At 42.4% G+C, this 24,768-nt stretch overlaps 1 protein-coding gene across 1 annotated transcript in view; it reads left to right on the top strand.

The window, feature by feature from the left end:
* The window catches only part of LOC126249455 (lipase 1-like), a 135,886-nt gene extending 116,157 nt beyond the window's left edge, over positions 1 to 19,729 (top strand). Inside the window, exons 5-6 of the mRNA XM_049951108.1 lie at positions 8,441 to 8,525; positions 19,560 to 19,729. Of these exons, the coding sequence (XP_049807065.1) occupies positions 8,441 to 8,525; positions 19,560 to 19,729 (255 nt within the window). The remainder of the gene's footprint in view (positions 1 to 8,440; positions 8,526 to 19,559) is intronic.
* Positions 19,730 to 24,768: the final 5,039 nt, after the last annotated feature.

Below are 24,768 nucleotides of genomic sequence, written 5' to 3'. Positions count from 1 at the left end.
AAGAACGTAATCCCCAATTTTAAATTTTGAAACTTTCAGATTTTTATCGTGTCTTTTAGATCTAGATTCAGCTTTTTGCTTTGCCCTTTTTCTGACTAATTCTTTCTTTTGATTCAACCTCAAACTTGTACAAGGTGGAAACTCTAGTTTTCTTCAATTAAAGTTTTACTCCTGCTGCCTAACAAAATTTCTTCCGGTGGGACTCCAGTAGTTTCATGATGTAATGTGTTCATGACATTCTCAAAATCCGATATAAATCTGCCCCAGGCTCTATGGTTATGACTGCAGTATGTTCTACACAATCTCCCGATTTCTCACATGTACCTTTCAACCGGGTTGCTAGCAGGATGGTAGGCTGCGATATATTTAACCTCCACACCATTTTGCTCCATTCCTTCTTTCCAAATTTTGGATATAAACTGGGGTCCATTGTCAGATAATACTGCCTTGGGTTTCCCGATGGTTCTGAAGTATTCGACCATTCTACTAAATACAGCTTTTGCTGTTGCTTTTTTCAAGGGGTATAATTTCACAAATTTTGAGAATACTTCCAAAATTACTAAAATATATGCACAATTTCCCGAAGTCTTTGGGAGGGGACCATACAGATCTACTGATAATAATTCTAGAGTGTCTTCAGGTAATGTACTTTGCATTGGACCCCTACTAGTTTTGTTCGGTACTTTGGCCTTTTGACAGACATCACACGACTTAACCCGTTCCTTTACCTTCTTACTGACACTACCAGCAATCACTACTACATTATTCAATTTATCCAAACATTTCTTTGGCCCACTATGCCCCAATGTTAAATGAAAATAATCTATTACATCAGTATCAAACTGGTGTGGCCAACATACTCTCCATTCCTCAGTGACTAAATCCTTCCTCCTATATAAAATGCCTTTAAAGATTTTGTAATACTTCTTAATTTGAGGATACTGCACACTGTCAAAATTTACCTTCACAGATTTCCATGTCGGATCCTCATTCTGATGGTATCTCATATTTTTACATATTTGCTCAATTTTCCTTTTTCCTGAAACCTCTTTCATATACCTAATCTGAAAAGTACCCTCTTCATCATTTTCATTGGGCACTTCACTCATACCATTAGGCAATCGAGATAAAGCATCTGCCACATAATTCTCAGTACCCTTAACATAGCAATTCTCGTAATCAAATTGTTGCAAGTACAAAGCCCAACGAGTTAGCCTGCCATTAAGTAAACGACAATCTTTAAGAAAAGTTAGAGCTTTGTGGTCAGTATGTATGATGAGCTTATGGCCCCACAGATAATTTCTGAATTTCTTTAACCCCCATATTATGGCTAAAGCTTTCTTTTCCGATATAGTGTAGTTTCTCTCGTATTTTGTTAGAGTTCTACTTGCAAACGCGATAGTCCTGTGTTCAATTTCTTCGTCCTCACAGATTTCTTGGAAAACTTCTATACCAATTCCATAAGCACTGCTGTCAGTACTCATATGGAAAGGTTTTGACAGTATGGGGTGATGCAAAATATTGTCATTCAAAAGTTCACTTTTTAATTTTTCGAAATCCCTCATACACCCTTCAGTCCACACAAACGCACTATTTTTCTTAAGTAGATTATTCAAATGAGGACTATTAAAAACTTGCCCCTTGACGAATTTTCTATAGAACCCACATAAACCTAAAAAGGCTTTCAACTGTTTTCTATTTCTAGGAGCTGGACACCCTGCTATTGCACTTAACTTTTCCGGGTCCTTGCCAATACCGGTCGTAGTAATAATGTGCCCCAGAAACTTTATTTCCGACTTCACAAATTCACATTTCTTCCACTTAAGTGTCATGCCCCCTGCATGTAGAGCAATAAAAACTTTCTGCAATAATTCACAATGCTCTTGCCATTCTTCTGTAGCAATCAGTAAATCATCTACTTAAATGGTTAGCCGGGAACTCAATTCTCTCCCTAATACAAAGTCCAGTGCCCTAATAAATACTGCCACAGAAGTGCTAAGCCCAAATGGCACTACTTTATACTGATAGCGTTTCCCGGCGAATAGAAAAGCGGTATATTTACGGGATTCTTTACTCAATGGGATTTGCCAGTATCCGGCGGTCATATCCAGACTGGTTAAATACTTCACGTTATAAAATTTTTGGAGCATTTCGTCCAGATTTTCAGGTCTGTCTATTTCCTTCTTTACAATTTTGTTCAAAGTCCTGGCGTCGATAACTACTCTCACTCCCCCATCCCTTTTGTTCACGATGATAAAGGGACTATTATATTCGCTACTACTCCGTTCGATTACACCCCATTCTATCATTTTATCTATTTCCACTTGAACAGCCTGCCTCTTTGATATGGGTATCGAAAACGGTCTTACAAAGAAAGGTTTATGCTCTATTGTCTCAATCTGGTATTCGAAGTTCTTAACTAGGCCAGGTTCGTCCGAAAATACGGTACTATTACTTTTTAAAATGTCAAGCAATTCTGTTTTCTGATCAGGAGATATCTCCTTCAAATTTTCTACAATTTCTTTAAAATTATGCCCCTGCTTGTCACTCTCATCTATTAACCTCTGGACATGGTACACCTCATACTTGTTTGTCAAACCATCATTCCCTTGGTCGATCTCCAACAATAAAGAATCAATTTCTGAATCGAACACCTTCCCATTTTCCTCAAATTTTAATTCCAAATTCCTAGATGCATTATTAATTTTGATCACTTCCTGGCTACAATCAATAATAACCTTTTCTTTATCTAACCAATCTATTCCCAGAATCATTTCAGTACTCAAGTCTGGCACAACCAAAAAATCGTGTTCAAATGTTTGTCCTTTTATACTAAATTCTACCAAAATCTGGTTCTTTACCGGCTTGCTAGTCTTGCCTGTAGCACCATCAATTTTTACACCCGTCACTGACATAATTACTAGTCCAGGCTTATCACAAATGTGTTCGAAAAACGACTGGGAGATTGCACTTATCTGAGATCCAGTATCAAGAAGTACTTGCAATTTCACATTATAAATTTCAACTGGTATTACAGTTTGTTTAACCGTCGAATGTTTTTCATTGTTGTGGTCTTCCCTAATCAAATCCGGGTCGACGATAACATCGTCCCAAGATATGCTTTTAACATTCACATCACCTATATCTGGCGGTTTCTTTGGTTCAGGGAGTTCAAAGTCATTAATTACTTGAACTCTTTGTAAAATAGACCCTGAGTCGTCAGGTGGCTCTTTCTTTCTTTGTTCGGTCTCAACATCTGGATTTTGTTTTGAAACTTCGTCATCATTAAGTACAATATCACAATTAGCTGCATCCCCATTATTTTCACCAGTACCGAAATATTCGTCACTTGAACTATCGTCCGAATCCGACCATTCTGGATCGCTTTCAGGTTCTAACATAAAAGCTTTTCTGAGACAGGCACTAAGTTCTTCCTCTGCGTTTTCGTTAGGTTTAGATTTTAACTCAGTATTCTCTTTCGGCAAAACGTCCTCATTATCAGTTTGACTCACATCTACTGTTAATTCATATTTCGTGTAATCCTCGTGGACTTCAATTACTTTTAGGTAATTATCTGCCCCTTCTCCACGGCGCATTTCGGTAGCAGCTAGTACTGTTGGCGGATTGTTAACAGAAGTTACTTCCTCGTCAATGCTAAGGATTTCATCCTCCAATTCCTGCCTATCATTAACCTTCGTCCTATCGGCAGCACGCGTACTTTGCGCGGCGCTATTTACTCTCTCCTCTTCAAATTTGGGCCACGTCACCTTATCGACGTCCCTACTACCTCATTTTTCACTAATTAACTTCCTTGCTTCATACTCCTTCTTAAAATCCTCCCAATCACATTGCTTTAGGCCCTTGTACAGATCGTCGATCTGCACCCGCCAATCAGTTATTTCTGCTAATTCATTCTCGCCTTTTACTTTATTGCTAACACTGCTAACCGCACCTCTCTGTGTATTCACAGTTTCATCTATTATTTCCTTCGCCACGGAATTATCACTCGTAATATATTCATCAGCTCTTACGGCTATGTTCGTACCTAATGCTGCCGTATTGCTGTTCTGCTAGGCTGGGCCGTTGCCCTCTGATGCTCCACTCGCCTGTTAACAAGTAGCGCTCTGCGCGGTGGAGATGACTCATTCTGGCTCGTACCTGACGCTTGTTTCGCAACGACACGTTGCGTCGTTCGACGCCTGTCTCTAACCTGTCTCATAACTTTACTGTCAGTTCGGTAACCTTTCTTAAATCGGGGCCGGTATATATTGTCCTCTTCCGTTTGGCCCGCAACGTTCGCGGAAATCAGTTTCCCGCGTCGTTATTATTTTGCGCGGTGTACCCTCTACCGCGACCTGGATAACTTCCTCTTCCTCTGCCTCTACCTCTACCTCTCTGTATCATATTGACGCGAAACCCTTCGCCGTCATTTCTCTCGTCATTATTACGGTTATTTCGATTACCAAAATTTTGATAATTGGCACGACTTTCGCGCCAGTAGTCTTCGTCTTCGACCCTTTAGAGAAATGCTTGGAAGCTGCGATGATTGCTTCCCACGTATCTCTTTGAATCTTCTGGAAGCTTTTTATATAACTCCCATATTATTTCAGAATCAGATCGTCTTCCTCTTAAATGCGTCAACTTCCGGTACCAATATTCGCAGAAATCTTTCAAAGAATTCCTGCCCCTGTTATCATGATGTTTGGCCATAATAAACTCGCGCCACAAATGATCCTGTTTTTGTTCGGACCAATATTCTTCTGTAAACTTTTGCTTAAATTCTTCGAACGTCATTCGTTCGGTATTCAAATTAATTCCCCAGCGCTTAGCGTCACCTGCTAAGGCGCTAATTACTACGTTTATCTTTTCCTGATCAGACAAGTGTTCGGGAAATATCCTCTCGCAATTTTTGATGAAATCTAACGGATGCCATCCGTTATGTTTCTTGGCGGGATCGAAGCGTTCCTCACCTTCCAACAGCTTCGTAATTGGTGTGCCATTACAGACAACACCAGGTCTATCTTTAATTTTACTCTCAAGATCGAAAATTTTGCCTTGAATTTTCGAAGTATTTTGTTCACATTTTTGTACACATCCGGTAACTTTTTCACCTAAATCTCTTTCAGTGTCTGAAACTGCCGTTTTCAACTGTGAGATTCCATGTTGACATTCGTTTACGATTTCAGTTTTAAGACCGAAAACTTTTTCGCCTACTTTTGTTTCAACCAGAGGTTCTACTTTCTCTTGGATGTTGAGAATTTCAACATCGAACCTACTGTTTATGGTACCAATTTCCCCCTGCATAGTATCCATATTTTTGCTAATGGTGTCAATTTCAAATTTCATAGTATTTACCACAGAACTTAAATTACCCACTTTTTGTTCTACCTGTTCTATTTGTTTACTAATTTTAATTCCTTGATCTTCGACCTGTGCTTTAATTTGACCAACTTGTGTTTTAAGCTGCTCGTCAACGTGTGTTTTAAGCTGATTACTTTGTGTTTTGAGCTGCTCGGCAACGTGTGTTTTAAGCTGCTCGTTCTGTGTTTTGAGCTGATCATTCTGTGTTTTGAGCTGCTCGGCAACGTGTGTTTTAAGCTGATTATTCTGCCCTGAAATTTGTTTGGTTGATTGTTCAAATAAATCGTTCATGCTTAAAATTTTCACACTGTTTTGTTCTACGGAATCTGTGTGTTCCGATCCTACTTCAAAATTTTCTTTCGATTCTTTCTTTATCCGTGGTGAATCAAACATGTCAGTGGATTCATTCACATACCCACTATCATCTACAAAGTCACCCTCTACTTCCTGTTTTATCCCTTGCTGTGTTCGAGACGATCTCGAAATTTCAATCTGTTCGTTAACGTGTTCATCATATTGTATGTACGCCAATTGTCTTCCGCTAACGCCATCTGTTATCTGGCCGCGTAAACTCCTGCTACTGCCAGCCGCATTTTCCATTACGTTTGGCACATCTACTGTGTCTACGCTCCTCTCCATACTGAATGCAAATTACACCACACCACCGTACTTGACGTTCACTGCTATTTACTTTACTGAATTTTATTGCAATTCGTGCCACTGAACATCCACTGTTCGGTATTCACATTAATTTGTGACCGACAACAACTGGATGTCCTGTCACCGGGAAGCCACTTGTAACGTCTACGCTCGGGCGTACGTTAACTCTTTAAAGCCTGTACTATGGTAAGTTGACGGGCTTCACCCTATAAGAAAGGATTTTAGTAAATATGTTGACCACGTGTACCTGAATGGGGGCAAAATCAGACTTATACCCACTCAGTAACAACAATGATACGTCAAGCAAGTATAAAGTGCAACTACACGTTAGGACGGGCAAGTAACATACACAGCAGATGCTACCAATTGTTAATAATACGGTCGCCAGCCTAATTAGGCATTAAGTGAGTTGTTTCCTTGTACAAGTGGATGTACGTACGAGCATAACAACACGTAGTAATACTGCATTATATGGTAAATTTTAGAACCAGAAAAATCTACTGAACTAATATTTTCCCTTTCTGTACTAATTTGGACAAGCTATGAATACACAAAATTACACTATAATGATTACTACAAACTGCGTTTTGTCTATTGGTCCGACTGAAATCGGGCATAGGTTACCCTAGAAATAGCACTTTTGAAACACACATACAATGTCAATTTTATTAAGGGTAAAACACTGATAAATTTAGGCTTTTATATTGACTTTAACTTTGCTGGTCAAATCAGTTCAGTACACTTCATAATTTAAATGAATAGAAAAGAAAAGAGTGGAGGGGGGACCCTGAAACTGTTATGATCACTGTGTTGAAACTATTAACTATTGGAAGCATTAAGCACTCAAGATTTACAATATATGAGTTACTACTCTTTTTGTCTTATTACTTCCCCATTTAACTACCATTATTTTTGTCTCAAATTAATTAAGCTTCATTACTAAACCAATTCCAAAATTATCTTCCAACTTTGTCAGACCTTTGTTCTTTGCTTATATTTTCATTAACAATAAAGCTCCTTAAACATCTTTCTAGCATAAATAGGTCTGCAGGTAATTCTTATTAACATAAACTTTAAATCTTCATTTCGGGACACTCGGATTGCACAACATGTGGAAAGGACCCTGTCTAGGTTAGTGATGAGGATAATTAATTGATAGGACAATTCTGGTAAAAATTAAGTTGTTATTGAACAGTCAGGAACAAAATTAACACTGGTCCACACGAATACAATTCTAAAGATTCAACCTGTTCGTGTCGGTGCGGCGGTTGGCGGGCGGCGAGATGGCGAGGCGCACAGCACACATACAATCACAGCTATGGTTCTTGGTGTATCGGCACTTTGCTTCTTCTTAGCGTCGCAATCCTTTTCCGTTTAGTGCCTATAGGATATAGCCATGCTGTATAGTCGTCGGAAACGGCACATCCGAGGCTTAATGAAATCACGTTTTCCAGGAGAGCCTCCTCGATCCAGAACGTGTTTCTCAGACCGATGCTCAACTCCGACTATTTTGCTGAGCCCGTTATGCCGTGCCGCGCCCGTGTGCATTTTCCCGCGCTCGCCTGCCATCCACCTTTTACCGCTCCCCTACAGACAGGGTATTCACCAAAGGTTTTACATTCCACATATCCTAATACATTGCCTACGTATGGACCAGGCGCACAATTACAATTTTAAACATGTTACAATAGATTCAACATGGGTTACACTTCAATTCTGTTATAGCATTGCTTGAAATTTGACATAAATATTAATATTCACATCGAAAGTTGCTTACAGTTTCTTTAACATAATGACACGAAAAGAAAAAGAAATGAAATCAAAACATTGCTTACACTAATTTATCGAAACCAGAAGAAAAAATTATTATATGTACAGTTGTTGTTGTTACAAGTTGAGTAGTTTAGTTGACTTGCATCCTCATACTGGCGCTACTAGCGCCACTCTTATGCGAACTTAACGAAGTTTGAATAGACACCATCTTTCAACTTTCGCCGGCCGAGGTGGCCGAGCGGTTCTAGGCGCTACAGTCTGGAACTGCGCGACCGCTACAGTCGCAGGTTCGAATCCTGCCTCGGGCATGGATATATGTGATGTCCTTAGGTTAGTTAGGTTTAAGTAGTGTAAGTCTAGGGGACTGATGACCTCAGAAGTTAGGTCCCATAATGCTCAGAGCCATTTTTTTTCAACTTTCAGCTATCGTTTATGTCGCACAACTTCTTCGTATTGCGATTCCTTTTCCGTCAGTGTATGCGGAAAATGAGACAGAATCAGTTTCCTAAAGTAATTTTACTATAGTAGTTAATCAACTATTTTTTGTATTTTTCAAGTCTTCTTTATCCTCTACACAGCCCTTAAAATTTTATATTTTACCATGTGCTGAGTCACACTGTATGTCCCATTTGTTCTCATGTTTCAGTCGGCTCTGCCATTATACCTGTCGCACATGTTTGCTGGCGTGTCTGTGGACACTATTGCTCACTTCGCACAGATTATTAAGTCAGGTAAGTGGCAATGTTTTCCTCTCACAGCTTCTGTACTGACACCATAGTACAAATACACATCACACCTAAATTTCGTCATCATATTTTTTAAAGAGATTAATTCCACACTGAATCAATTGTTTACCTTTTCTCTTGCCCCCTCAAGTTCTTAATAACTTATATAATTTGTGACCGGCAATATATCTTCTATTATCTTCTTTCAGGTATTCTATTTCATATCGTATGTTCAGTGTCAAAAAAATTACAGAACTAAATTAGGTCTCACACTGACAAGAATATAACTTATTAATTTAGTCTGGTTAACATTTCCAGGGGGAGATGTGGACTCTGGCCACAATTTATTGGTTATGAATTGTAGATTAAAATAGAAGAAACTGCAAAAAGGTAGGGATTTAAGGAGATGGGACCTGGATCAACTGAATGAACCACAGTTTGTAGAGAGTTTCGAGGGAGTATTCGGGATCGAGTGACAAGAACAGAGGAAAGGAGTACAGTAGAATAAATTTAATTGATGAAAGGAGAAAATATAAAAATGCAGTGAATGTAGGAGGCGAAAGGGAACACAAACGTCTCAAAAATGAGAACGATAGGAAGTACAAATTGGCTAAACAGGAATGGCTGGAGAACAAACGTAGGAATGTAGAAGCATATATCACTATAGATCAGATAGATGCCGCCTAGAGGAAAATTAAAGAGACCTTTGTAGAAAAGAGTACCACCTCTATGGGTATCAAAAGCTCAGATGAAAAACCAGTCCTAAGCAAAGAAGGAAAGCAGAAAGGTGGAAGGAGTATATAGAGAGTCTATACAAGGGAGATGCACTTGATTGCAATATAATGGAAATGGAAGAGGACATAGAGCAAGATGGGATGGGACACATGATACTGCTTGAAGAATTTGACAGTGCACTGAAAGATCAGAGTCCAAATAAGGCACCGGGAGTAGACAACATTTCGTTAGAGCTACTGATAGCCTTAGGAGAGCCAACCATGACAAAACTCTTCCATCTGGTGAGCAAGATGTATGAGGCAGGCGAAATACCTGCAGACTTCAAGAAGAAGAATACAATAATTCCAGTTTCAAAGAAAGCCGGTGCTGACAGGTGTGAAAATTGCCGAACTATCAGGTTAATAAGTCATACTAACACGAATCCTTTACAGAAGACTGGAAAAACTGCTAGAGGCCGACCTCGGGGAGGATCAGTTTGGATTCCAGAGAAATCTGGGAACGCGCGAGAAAATACTGACCCTACGACTTCTCATGGAGGATAGGTTAAGGAAAGGCAAATGTACGTTCATAGCATTTATAGACTTAGAGAAAACTTTTGTCAATGTTGACTGAAATACTGTATTTCAAATTCTAAATGTGGTTGGGGTCAAATACAGGGAACAAAAGACTATTTACAATTTGTACAGTAACCAGATGGCAGTTATAAGAGTTGAGGAGCATGAAAGGGAAGCAGTGATTGAGAAGGGAGTGAGACAGGGTTATAGCCTGTCCCCAATGTTATTCAATCTGTGTATAGAGTAAGCACTAGAGGAAACAAAAGAAAAATCTGAAGTAGGAATTAAAATCTAGGGTGAAGAAATAAAAACTTTGAAGTTTGCTGACGACGTTGTAATTCTGTCAGAGGCAGCTAAGGACTTGGAAGAGTAGTTGAACGGAATGGAGAGTGTTTTGAATAGATGCTTTAAAATGAAAATCAACAAAAGCAAAACGAAAAAATGGTTCAAATGGCTCTGAGCACTATGGGACTTAACATCTGAGATCATCAGTCCCCTAGAACTTAGAACTACTTAAACCTAGCTAACCTAAGGACATCCATGCCCGAGGCAGGATTCGAACCTGCGACCGTAGCAATCGCGCGGTTTCGGACTGAAGCGCCTAGAACCGCTCGGCCACCACGGTCGGCAAGCAAAACGAGGATAATGGAATGTAGTCGAATTAAATCAGGCGATGCTGAGGGAATCAGACTAGGAAATGAGACACATTAAAGTAGTAGATGAGTTTGGCTACTTGGGCAGCAAAATAATTGATGATAGTCGAAGTAGAGAGGATATAAAATGTTGGCTGGCAATGGCAAGGAAAGCGTTTCTGAAGAAGAGAAATTTGTTAACATCGAATATAGATTTAAGTGTTAAGAAATATTTTCTGAAAGTATTTGTGTGGAGTGTAGCCTTCTAGGGAAGTGAAATATGGACGATAAACAGTTTAGACAAGAAGAGAAAAGAAGCTCTTGAAATGTGGTGCTACAGGAAAATGCTGAAGATTAGATGGACAGACCATGTAATTATTGAGGAGCTACAGAATAGAACTGGGTAGAAAAGAAATTTGTGGCACAGCTTGACTAGAGGAAGTGATCGGTTGGTAGGACACACTCTGAGGCATCAAGGGATCACCAGTTTAGTACTGGACGGGAGCGTGGAGGGTAAAAATCGTAGAGGGAGACCAAGAGGTGAATACAGAAAGCAGATTCAGAAGGATGTAGGTTGCAGTAGTTACTGGGAGATGAAGAGGCTTGCACAGGATGGAGCAGGATGGAGAACTGCATGGAGAACTGCATGAAACCAGTCTTTGGACTGAAGACCATGGCAATGTGTGTGTGTGTGTGTGTGTGTGTGTGTGTGTCGTTAAGTGCCGTTTGATGTGCATGATGACCTGTAGATAATCGGCATTTGAGGCAGGAACTGGCAGTTGAACCCCAATTTGAATAAATTTAAGGTATTGGACGTAAACAGGTGGGGACTGAAAATGGAACATCCGTAATGCACATATGAGTTTGTATTTGGAACAAATTAAAGAGAACGACAGCAAAAAAGTATTTGTACGGAAAACCAGGCACAGGCAACATATCATTACTCCACATACATCTATCAAAATGAACGCGGTGGACAAATCAGAGAAATTGGAGCTCATGCATGACAATACTTCTTCCCACACAATATTTGGAATGAAATAGAAGAAGGAAGAGATAGGCGAGCTGATAGTGGTACTCAAAGTATCTTCTACCACACCCAAAAGGGTTGTAACGTCGTTCCATCTGCTCTTCCATGGATAACTGGACTTCGAATATGATTAACTTTACTATTATGCAGCCGAGTTTCCGTCACTCTTTTCGCTTAGATCAGGTATGTAGTTATAAGGTGAGTGCAGATATAAATGGCGAGTGGTATGAACGCTATCGATTCTGTAATCGATTAATATTCAAAAGTTTATTGATATCACTGTCTATGTGCAACCCGGTTTATGCCCTCCCCCTCCTTTTCATCACGTGAGGCCTCAGAACTCTTCTATGAATATATGCTTAGCGAGCTTGAGGCTCCAGGTCATTGCGGTGCTTTTTCCTGTCCTGTGCTGCAGTTTTATTCTTTGACCGTACCTTTGCTCCTACACTATGTGATCAAAAGTATCCGGACACCTGGCTAAAAATGACTTACAAGTTCGTGGCACCCGCCAACCGTAATGCTGGAATTCGATATGGTGTTGGCCCACCCTTAGCCTTGATGACAGCTTCCACTCTCGCAGGGGTTTCCTGGGAAATGGCAGCCCATTCTTCACGGAGTGCTGCATTGACGAGAGGTAACGATGTCGGTCGGTGAGGCCTGGCACGAAGTCGGCGTTCCAAAACATCCCAAAGATGTTCTATAGGATTCAGGTCAGGACTCTGAGCAGGCCAGTTCATTACAGGAATGTTAGTGTCATGTAACCATCCGCCAAAGGCCGAGCATGATGAGCAGATGCTCGATCGTGTTGAAAGATGCAGTCCCCATCCAAGAACGTGCTTAAAACATCAATGTAGGTCTGTGCTATGATAGTGCCACGCAAAACAACAAGGAAACCAAGCCCCTTCCATGAAAAACACGACCACACCATAACACCACCGCCTCCGGATTTTACTGTTGGCACTACACACGCTGGCAGCTGACGTTTACCGGGCCTTCCCCATACCCACACCTTGCCATCAGATCGCCACATTGTGTACCGTCATTCGTCACTCCACACAACGTTTTGCACTGTTCAATTGTCCAATGTACGTTCCTTACACCAAGCGAGGCGTCGTTTGGCATTTACCGGCGTGATGTGTGGCTTATGAGCAGCCGCCCGACCACGAAATCCAAGTTTTCTCACCTCCCGCCTAACTCTCATAGTACCTGCAGTGGATCCTGATGCAGTTTGGAATTCCTGTGTGATGATCTGGATAGATTACGTCCTTCTTCAACAGTCGGCGGTCTCTGTCAGTCAACAAAAAAGGTCGACCTGTACGCTTTTGTGCTGTACGTGTCCTTTCACGTTTCCATTTCACTATCACACCGGAAACAGTGGACCTAGGGATGTTTCGGAGTGTGGAAATGTCGCGTACAGACGTATGACACAAGTGACACCCAATCACCTGACCACGTTCGAAGTCCTTGAGTTCTGCTGAGCGCCCCATTCTGCCCTCTCACGATGTCTAACGACTACTGGTATCGCTGATATGGAGTATCTGGCAGTAGGTGGCAGCAAAATGCACCTAATATGAAAAACGTATGTTTTGGGGGTGTCCGGCGGATACTTTTGATCACGTAGTGTATGTTTCCTCTCGGAAAGATTCCCTGTTCACAACTAACACTCGTAGGACGTTAGTTGTGCTTTTCCCACTTTGCTCCCCTACTTTACATATTTTTCGCTTAAATTATTATGTCTACATATTCGTGTTTGACTACCCAATATTCAGCACGGTAGCCAGTCTGGGGGAGGGGGGGGGGGTTGTAGGTACCTCTACAGTGGTACCTCCCTGACCACGCAGGGATGCAGGGATCGCAAAGTCGATGCCCGAGCTCTCACATCTCTGCGCAAGCCAATGAGTAAGTGCCTCTCGGGCACCGGGACTCCAGGTACTGGTCATCAGGACAGGTGGCCTATGCTCTGGGCTACATCTACTCTACATCTACATTTATACTTCGCAAGCCACCCAACGTTGTGTGGCGGAGGGCACTTTACGTGCCACTGTCATTACCTCCCTTTCCTGGTCCGGTCGCGTATGGTTCGCGGGAAGAACGACTGCCGGAAAGCCTCCGTGCGCGCTCGAATCTCTCTAATTTTACATTCGTGATCTCCTCGGGAGGTATAAGTATGGGGAAGCAATATATTCGATACCTCATCCAGAAACGCACCCTCTCGAAACCTGGACAGTAAGCTACACCGCGATGCAGAGCGCCTCTCTTGCAGAGTCTGCCTCTTGAGTTTACTAAACATCTCCGTAACACTATCACGATTACCAAATAACCCTGTGACGAAACGCGCCGCTCTTCTTTGGATCTTCTCTATCTCCTCTGTCAACCCGACCTGGCACGGATCCTACACTGATGAGCAATACTCAAGTATAGGTCGAACAAGTGTTTTGTAAGCCACCTCCTTTGTTGATGAACTACATTTTCTAAGGACTCTCCCAATGAATCTCAACCTGGCGGCCGGTCGAAGTGGCCGTGCGGTTAAAGGCGCTGCAGTCTGGAACCGCAAGACCGCTACGGTCGCAGGTTCGAATCCTGCCTCGGGCATGGATGTTTGTGATGTCCTTAGGTTAGTTAGGTTTAACTAGTTCTAAGTTCTAGGGGACTAATGACCTCAGCAGTTGAGTCCCATAGTGCTCAGAGCCATTTGAACCATTTGAACCAACCTGGCACCCGCCTTAGCAACAATTAATTTTATACCATCATTCCACTTCAAATCGTTCCGCACGCATACTCCCAGATATTTTACAGAAGTAACTGCTACCAGTGTTTGTTCCGCTAACATATAATCATACAATAAAGGACCTTTCTTTCTATGTATTCTCAATAAATTGCATTTGTCTATGTTAAGGGTCAGTTGCCACTCCCTGCACCAAGTGCCTTTCCGCTGCAGATCTTCCTGCATTTCGCTGCAATTTTCTAATGCTGTAACTTCTCTGTATACTACAGCATCATCCGTGAAAAGCCGCATAGAACTTCCGACACTATCTACTAGGTAATTTATATATATTGTGAAAAGCAATAGTCCCATAACACTCCCCTGTGGCACGCCAGAGGTTACTTTAACGCCTGTGGACGTCTCTCCATTGAGAACAACATGCTGTGTTCTGTCTGCTAAAAACTCTTCAATCCAGCCGCAAAGCTGGTCTGATATTCCGTAGGCTCTTACTTTGTTTATCAGGCGACAGTGTGGAACTGTATCGAACGCCTTCCGGAAGTCAAGGAAAATGGCATCTACCTGGGAGCCTGTATCTAATATTTTCTGGGTCTCACGAACAAATAAAGCGAGTTGGGTCTCACACGATCGCTGTTTCCGTAATCCATGTTGATTCCTACAGAGTAGATTCTGTGTTTCCAGAAATGACGTGATACGCGAGCAAAAAACATGTTCTAAAATTCTACAACAGATCAATGTCAGAGATATAGGCCTATAGTTTTGCGCATCTGCTCGACGACCCTTCTTGAAAACTGGGACTACCTGTGCTCTTTTCCAATCATTTGGAACCTTCCGTTCCTCTAGAGACTTGCGGTACATGGCTGTTAGAAGCGGGGCAAGTTCTTTCGCGTACTCTGTTTAGAATCGAATTGGTATCCCGTCAGGTCCAGTGGACTTTCCTCTGTTGAGTGATTCCAGTTGCTTTTCTATTCCTTGGACACTTATTTCGATGTCAGCCATTTTTTCGTTCGTGCGAGGATTTAGAGAAGGAACTGCAGTGCGGTCTTCCTCTGTGAAACAGCTTTGGAAAAAGGTGTTTAGTATTTCAGTTTTACGCGTCTCATCCTCTGTTTCAATGCCATCATCATCCCAGAGTGTCTGGATATGCTGTTTCGATCCACTTACTGATTTAACGTAAGACCAGAACTTCCTAAGATTTTCTGTCAAGTCGGTACATAGAATTTTACTTTAGAATTCACTGAACGCTTCACGCATAGCCCTCCTTACGCTAACTTTGACATCGTTTAGCTTCTGTTTGTCTGAGAGGTTTTGGCTGCCTTTAAACTTGCAGTGCAGCTCTCTTTGCTTTCGCAGTAGTTTCCTAACTTTGTTGTTGAACCACGGTGAGTTTTCCCGTCCCTCACAGTTTTACTCGGCACGTACCTGTCTAAAACGCATTTTACGATTGCCTTGAACTTTTTCCATAAACACTCAACATTGTCAGTGTCGGAACAGAAATTTTCGTTTTGATCTGTTAGGTGGTCTGAAATCTGCCTCCTATTACTCTTGCTAAACAGATAAACCTTCCTCCCTTTTTTTTTGTACTCCTGTTTACTTCCATATTCAGGGATGCTGCAACTGCCTTATGATCACTGATTCCCTGTTCTGCGCTTACAGAGTCGAAAAGTTCGGGTCTGTTTGTTATCAGTAGGTCCAACATGTTATCTCCACGAGTCGGTTCTCTGTTTAATTGCTCGAGGTAATTTTCGGATAGTGCACTCGATGCTCTGTCCCTGAGTGTCCTAATCTATATCTGGTAAATTGAAATCTCCACCTAAGACTATAACATGCTGAGAAAATGTATGTGAAATGTATTCCAGATTTTCTCTTAGTTGTTCTGCCACCGATGCTGCTGAGTCGGGAGGTCGGTAAAAGGAGCCAATTATTAACCTAGCTCGGTAGTTGAGTATAACCTCCACCCATAATAATTCACAGGAACTGTTCACTTCTGTTTCACTACAGGATAAACTACTACTAACAGCGACAAACACGCCACCACCGGTTGCATGCAGTCTATCCTTTCTAAACACTGTGCCTTTGTAAAAAATTTCGGCAGAATTTATTTCTGGCTTCAGCCAGCTTTCCGTACCTATAACGATTTCAGCTTCAGTGCTTTCTATCAGCGCTTGAAGTTCCGGTACTTTACCAACGCAGCTTCGACAGTTTACAATGACAATACCGATTGCTGCTTGGTCCCTGCATGTCCTGACTTTGCCCCGCACCCTTTGAGGCTCTTGCCCTGCGGTCGCAGAACCGTCCCAGCCTCTGATTCAGACCCTCCACACGGCTCTGTACCAAAGGTCCGCAGTCAGTCCTGTCGACGATGCTGGAGATGGTGAGCTCGGCTTTCATCCCACTAGCGAGACTGGCAGTCTTCACCAAATCAGATAGCCGCCGGAAGCCAGAGAGGATTTCCTCCAATCCATAGCGACACACATCATTGTTGCTGACATGAGCGACCACCCGCAAATGGGTGCACCCTGTATCCTTCATGGCATCCGGAAAGACCCTTTCCACACCTGGAATGACTCCTCCCCCCCGGTATGCACACGGAGTGCACATTGGTTTTCTTCCCCTCCCTTGCAGCCATATCCCTATGGGGCCCCTTTATGCGCCTGACGTTGGAGCTCCCAACTACCAGTAAGCCCACCCTCTGCGACCGCCCAGATCTTGCAGACTGAGGGTCAACCTCTGGAACAGGACAAGCAGCCATGTCCGGCCGAAGATCAGTATCAGCCGGAGACAGAGCCTGAAACCGGTTCGTCAGACAAACTGGAGAGGCCTTCCGTTCAGCCCTCTGGAATGTCTTTCACCACCTGCCACACCTCGAGACGACCTCCCACTCTACCACGGGTGAGGGGTCAGCCTCAATGTGGGCAGTATCCTGGGCAGTCACAGCCGTAGTCCGATCGGGGGATGCGTGGGACGAGCGGGCACCTCCTGCAAAGGACCATATGCAACAATATTCACTGAACTGTCATTGAGGATGCTGTTGGTAGCCCCTTGTCTGATCTGGGTGGTCAGTTGCTCAACTGTTGCACATCTATTGGCCCGTACATATCTCCAGAGCCTTCGTTCACCCCTGTCTTCTATGTCCCATGACGTACCACAGTTGCCTCAGGGCCAGTTTTGGTTAACGCCGTTTTTCTATGCACAGTATGCTTCAACCACAGTACAACATGCGACCTGTTTACCAACTTAACCATTTCGGAAATGATTTCATCCTTGGCCTGCAAGCCAATGATCATACCCCTTTGGACATCAGATAAATCTCTCCATTTCCATGTTACAACAGTGACTGCCCTGTTACCCGTGTCCCCCAGACACACTTTATGTACCCTCCACTGTTAGTGCTGCCACCTGCTATCTGTGAGTTGTTATTGCGTGCTGATGTCGGACTAAGGCAGTGGTCACATTAATGTGACTAGACCCTGTACGTTCCTTGTCAAGTGTATTTAAAATATCTAAGTCCAGCTGTTTCTAAACTGTACTATGACTACTTCAGGCTCCTGGAAGAAATAAGTATAAGCGATCAGTTATTGGTTATGAGCATTCCACGTTGTAGAAAAATAAAGGTGTATAAACTGTAGAGGAAAACATAAGCTGTGAGACCTATTTTGTATGTATGTTCTGAATTAGATACTGTAAATAATGTATGTATAAACTTTTTGTACATTGTATTTATTTGTTGGAAACAAATAGGTTAAGCAAGAATACAGCATCTGATACATATTGCTTTTTAGTGTTGACACATATACACAGAAGACCCAAAGAAACTGGTACAACTGCTGCTACTGTAAGCACACAGAAGTGCCTCAGCACGACATGGCATAGACTCGACTAATGTTTGAAGCAGTGCTGCAGGGAATTAACACCATGAATCCTGCAGGGCTCTCAATAAATCCGTAACAGCACGAGGGGGTGGAGAGCAGCACATTGCAAGGCATCCCAGATACGCTCAATAATGTTCATTTCTGGGGAGTTTTGTGGCCAGTGGAAGTGTTTCAACTCAGAAGAGTGTTCCTGGAACCACTCTGTAGCAATTTTGGACGTGTGGGGTGTCGCATAGTCCTGCTGGAATTGCCCAAGTCTATTTGAATGCACAATGGACATGAATGAATGCAGGTGAACAGACAGGATGCTTACATACGTGTCACCTGTCAGAGTCGTATCTAGACGTACCAGGGGTCCCATATTACTCCAACTGCACACGCTCTACACCATTACAGAGCCTCCACCACCTTGAACAGTCCTCTGCTGACACTGCTGACATGCAGGAACCATTGATTCATGAGGTTGTCTCCCATACCTGTACACGTCCATCGGCTCGATGCCATTCGAAACGAGACTTGTCCAACCAGGCAACATGTTTCCAGTCATCAACAGTTCAGTGTCGGTATCGATGGACCCAAACGAGGCGTAAAGCTTTGTGTCGCGCAGTCATCAAAGGTACATGAGTGGGCCTTCAGCTCCGAAAGCCCATATCGATGAAGTTTCGTTGAATGGTTCGCATGCTGACACTTGTTGATGGCCCAGCACTGAAATTTGCACCAATTTGCGGAAGGGCTGCACTTCTGTCACGTGATTCTCTTCAGTCGACGTTGGTCCCGTTCTTGCAGGATCTTTTTCCTGCCGCAGCGATGTCGAGATTTGATGTTTTACCGGATTCCTGGTGTTCACGGTGCACTCGTGAAATGGTCGTACGGGAAAATCTCCACTTCACCGCTACCTTGGATATGCTGTGTCCCATCGCTCGTGTGCCGCCTATAAAACCACGTTCACACTCACTTAAATCTTGATAACCTGCAATTGTAGGAGCAGTAACCGATTTAACAACTGCGCCGGACACTTGTTATCTTATATAGGCGTTGCCGACAGCAGCGCCGTATTCTGCCTGTTTACATATCTCTGTATTTGAATAACATGCCTGTACCAGTTTCTTTGGCGCTTCAGTGTATCTACATTATGCGAAAATGTACTAGGTCAAGATGTGGAATATATTTTTTAGTAAGAAATCATATTATCTGCTATCTATTTTGATAAACAAATAAATCTAGTTTGTTAACCTATAATAATTTGTTTTCTTTCACTCTACCTTGTCATATATAATATACATAAAATTGTTTACAAAATGCAATTACATCTGCATTGCATATGACTTTTTCTGCATGAACTGATGCATTTACACTTCAGTTCTTTTAACTGTAGGTGGACACAAACATCTATATAAAATGTTCAATACACAGACACATCTGTATTGTGTAAGGAGGGGTGCATTTACACTACGTTAAAACTGTTGAAATGTGAACACCTACATTTAAACATCAGATACACTTAGTGTAGCTCTGTACTCAAGCCAACAGCGTGGTGAGTCGGCAGCATTGGTTACAGGGCCCAGGGCAGCTACGGCACAGCCCTGTGACTGTTCACCCATGGTTGGCGGTTCCAGCGCCCACAGAACAGTGGCGGTGGGGGCGGTGGTGGTGGCAGTGGTGTGAGGACAGCACGTCCAGAGACTGTGGCCCATCCTTGCTCCCTGATGAGGTGTTAAAGACAGAAACATAGCACAAGTGGTAAGGTCCAAACTTGGAGGAATTGAAGTTAGGAGAAGCAGCATGTGTGTGTATGGAGGGTAGGAGGGGGGGCGGCGTGAGTAATTCTGTAAGTGATCTGACTGTTACAAAAATAGCTATACAGGTCACAGTAAATATTAACTGGAGGAGGGGGGCATATTAAGTAGGTCTTCAGACTAGTTCCTTCCCTTTGTCATGGCATCTCGGTTCTGGCATCATAGAGCTGCATCAGTATCCTATGGGATTGTATGTTTACCATTCTATGCTTAGCATTCTACGCTTAGCGCAAGTGACCTAGTTTCACCAGCATGAGCATGAACAATTTTGAATTTTCCTAATTTCCTGTCAATTTATTCTTTGAGCTGCCAGAAACGACACTTAGTTCGGAATCCACGTTAAACTGTAGGTCCCCTTTCCCTGGTTGGATAACTGGGGTAGGTTAGGGACACACATGTCGCCAAAGCAGTAGCCAGTGGAAAGACTTGCATGAGGTCAATGAACCACACGAAATTATTGTTACTAGCCCTGATTCCACAGTGATGTGATAGGAATGAGGGAAAGCCCACTAGGAAAATTGGGCTATTTTTGAATATACCACCAGTTTTTGAATTTCCCACCAATTTTTGAATTTCCTGCTGATTTATACATAGGACAGCTGGTCTATGTCAGACGGGTTGGGGGAAGGGGGATCTGGTGTGTGATGTCATTGATGATATCATCAACATCATCATCAAAAATCTGGCAACAATTTAGAGCACACCCAAACTGGCTCAGACTACTTACTTATGACTTACAATCAGGTACCTCATTTTGGACTATGTCCGACCTTGGTGTAATCGAGATGGAATTTTCTCATGCCTCTAGGCATTTTCCACATGGACCTCGTCCTCTTGCAATTCTTGAACAAAGTACTCGCTATTACTACATGAAATGCATTGCAGAACGCCATCAGTCTGTTTCCTCTCTCAGTCTTCCTACCCACTCCACTTTCTCCCATAAGCCTTTTTTCTACTCCTCCCCTACAACTGCATTCCAGTCCCTCCATGATTATTAGATTCCTTGATGTACTGAATTGCCGGCAGGTGTGGCTGACCGGTTCTAGGCGCTTCAGTCTGGAACCGCGCGACCGCTACGGTCGCAGGTTCGAATCCTGCCTTGGGCATGGATGTGTGTGATGTCCTTAGGTTAGTTAGGTTTAAGTAGTTCTAAGTTCTAGGGGACTGATGACCTCAGATGTTAAGTCCCATAGTGCTCAGAGCCATTTGATGTACTGAATTACCTGTTCAGCATCCTCATATACTTCCTCTACCTCTTCACCTTCCGCTTGTGACATCAGTATGTATACCTGAACTGTTGTTGTCAGCATAGATTTGGTGACGATTCTGATGAGAACAACCCTATCACTGAACTGTTCACATTACCTCACTCTCTGCCCTACCATCCAGTTCATAACAAATCCTACTCCTGTTATACCATGTTCTGCTTTTGTTGATACTACCCTATATTTGGTAGACTAGAAATTCCTGTCTTCTTTTGATTTCATTTCACTGACCCTGATTACATCTAGACTGACACTTAACATTGCTCATTCCTGATTTTATACCTTCCCTAGCACATTCGCGCTTCTGAAATTCCATGCCCCAACCTGCAGAATATTACCCCTTTGTTGATTGTTCATTATTCTAGCTTTTTCTCATGGGCGCCTCCTCCTTGGCAGTTCTCTCCCAGAGATCCCAATGGGGAACTAATCCAGAATCTCTTGCAAATGAAGAGACCATCATGACACTTTTTTTTTCAATTACAGGCTACGTGTCTCATGGATATACCTTATATGTCTTTAATGCAGTGGTCTCCATTGCGTTCTAAATCCTCAGGCCGTTGATCATTGCTGATTCATCCATCTTTCAGGGGCAGTGTCCAACACCAAGGGCAAGAGAGTACCATGAACCTCTATCTGCTCTTCTGTCCTCTTTAATATGGCCGTTGACAGAACGAGAGTGATTTCTTATACTGGAAGGTAACAGCTACGTTCAAACCCAGGACCGAAGATGTTTTTGATTGCTAGTCAAAGATGCTGTTCCTAGACCACGGGTCAATTTGGAATGATAAACGCTATTAATACTAAACACAATTTTCGTAGATGTTAGTAGAGTAGAATATTGAGTGGATGAACACTACACAAGGCGGAAAAAAACTTATGGCATGGTCTGAAACATTCAAATGCAACTGACACTTTGTGTGCAGTGTACCGACGGAGTTTGAGACATTCTCAAAGCAACCTACTTGAAGCATTTTACATAAATGGCACACAAGACACTAGTGCCACGAATTCGGGAATTTTACTCCAGTGTTTAGAGCCTATAACAAGAATCTATGACAACAGACATGGAATTCAGACACCTGCTGCTAGGATCTTAATAGGTCGATAGGGCCCCATACAAAATTGTAGGAGAAGCGCTAGGGGGAACTTAAATGTAAGTCCCTGGAAGAATGATTATGTAGTTTTCATGAAACAGTCTTGAGTAAAGGGATGTATGTAAAGAACTTGCAAAACTGGCTATTATCAATTCGTACACAGATATTCATGAAAAGAAAAGTCTGAGAGATAGGGTTTCTGATAACGATTTCCACAGTTTCGTCCAACAGATAACCATAGTCAACCTCTTCCCAGGAGCGTAATTTCTGATTATGTGTTAGGCGCACATTTAGTAGTATAGCTGTCATTGCGTCTGATACCGCTATGGTGGTGGCTATAGTAAGTAATATTGGACCTACGAGACTCTGAAGCAGGGCAAACAGAAGACAAGCATCACAAATTTACTTCAGACGTATAGTGTTATCAGAACATATATGGTTCATGGGGAAACATCTTCTGCTTAATCTACATATACATATAGAGTGTATGTATGTCTGTACATTTATATGTATGTTTAGGATCTCCTCCCAAACCCCTGTATCGATTTCAACAACATTTGGCACAAAAACAGCAAACTTCATGAGTATCAGCAGTGAGGGTTTATAACATATGGGCAAAAACATCTTTTTCCAGCAGCTTGTATTTAGGTTGCCTTGCATGACAGGCATGTTGTGTGGGAATAGTATCGCCCTGTCTTATGGACCAGCTTTAGAGCGCTGCCTTCACATCAAATGCAAGGAACAGTGCTTCAGGCCACGGCGTGAATGCTGCCCTGCAAGACAGGTGTATTGTGGCAGTAGTATCGGCACGACAGGTATATTGCATTGGAATAGTATCAGCCCGACTTATTGAACAGCTTTGTAGGGTAACCTACACGTCATGGGCGAGAAACGTTTTTGCAGACTTTGGGTGTAGCCGTTGTAACATGTCAATGCATGGGAGGTCTAAGTGTCATATAGCTGTCACTGTGCAATTTGTTAAGTCAGCACTATCAGCAGAATATGACAAAGTTTAGTACTTCAAGATAAAGTTAATAGCTTAGCATGGAGAGAGTACAACTTTTGGGTGACTTTGAGAAGTAGTTGAATGTGGATAGCCAAAGCATGACAATCCTCGTTTCCCACCTACACAAATGCGTATTACTACCGTTCAGCATGCTACTTCATTGATGCAAACTGAAGGGTCTAAGAAAGAGATTTTCTGGTACAGCTTCTCGCATTTTCATCCAGCAGTTGACCATTATCAAGCAGCTCTAAATCATATTCTTGCTGTGATGGGAGGAGTCTGCAACATATTTGGCTGCCAAGAGATTAGGATTTCGGATTGGGTAGCAAATAGATGTTAGAAATTCTAAGAAAAATGAGAATAGGCTATAGAGAAGCAATGGTAATATACAACATGGAGAAGCACTTACATGGGATCAAAAGAATGTAAGTCAAAGAAACAAGTAACGAGAGTGACCAAATTCTGCAGTAATAACCACAAACCAAAGCATTTTTCATTTGGCCTCATCTCCCGACCAAGAAGAAGAGAGCTGTTAAGTATTAAAAAGCAGACAAGCACATAAGGTATTTGTGGAGAGAGGCTGCCCCCATGAATGTCATACCATTCCATGCCACATCAGATAACATGTCTGGATATCTCAGCTTCCACTGCATAGCCTAAATAGTGGGTCTGGCATATAGTGCAGTGTGTCACGGTATCTTGGGAATGCGTCCCATGACGATCACAGCAAATCACATAATCCAGGCATTTCATTTGGGTACAGTGACATACTATCTCATCTTAAATATTTGGGTATAGTGCTACACTATACCATACGTAGGGGTGGCACACGAGAGGACAGCCTCTCTCGACAAACATCTTGATTACTTGCCTGCTCTAAAGTGCTCAGTAGCCCTCATCGTCATGGTAGAAAGATGACTCCAGCTGATGAATGCTTTGGTTTGTGGTTATTATTGAAGAACTTGGTCGATCTTAATAGTACAAATCACACTGAAAATTGTGTGTTCCTTAGCAAGAAGAAGAATTTTAATGTACATATGACCATTACAGAACTGTTCTGAGATGATATTATGGTGTTTAATATCTATGATCAAGTGGAGTGTCATGAAAAATCAGGGACAGGAGTGCCTGTCATATTAAAGAAAAAAACGTGTGTGGTACATTTAACAGCTATGAACGTGGTAAATTCCCTAAGTTCGTCTCTGTGAGAGACAGCGCAAAGGTGGAAAAATCATTTTTCCTACATGGAAGTGGCAATGTGATAGCAAGGATACTGGGTAAAACAGGCAAGGAAACATACAAAAACCCCGTGACCATATTATATACACACATCAAAAACAGTTTTTCATCACCTCGGTTCCGAGATTTCCGGAACCTGTACAGAAAATTGGAATAGAGATCAACATAAACATCATTTCCACCCTTTTTATTTCTCATGAAAAACACAAATTGCATGTTGTACCACCATACAGCGAGACATTCAGAGGTGGTGGTCCAGATTGCTGTACACACCAGTACCACTAATACCCAGTAGCACGTCCTC

Source organism: Schistocerca nitens, chromosome 3 (genome assembly GCF_023898315.1).
Source record: "Schistocerca nitens isolate TAMUIC-IGC-003100 chromosome 3, iqSchNite1.1, whole genome shotgun sequence".
NCBI classification, from domain to species: Eukaryota; Metazoa; Arthropoda; class Insecta; order Orthoptera; family Acrididae; genus Schistocerca; species Schistocerca nitens.
The sequence above is the reverse complement of the archived record's forward strand: the minus strand, read 5'-3'. Positions and strand labels throughout refer to the sequence as shown.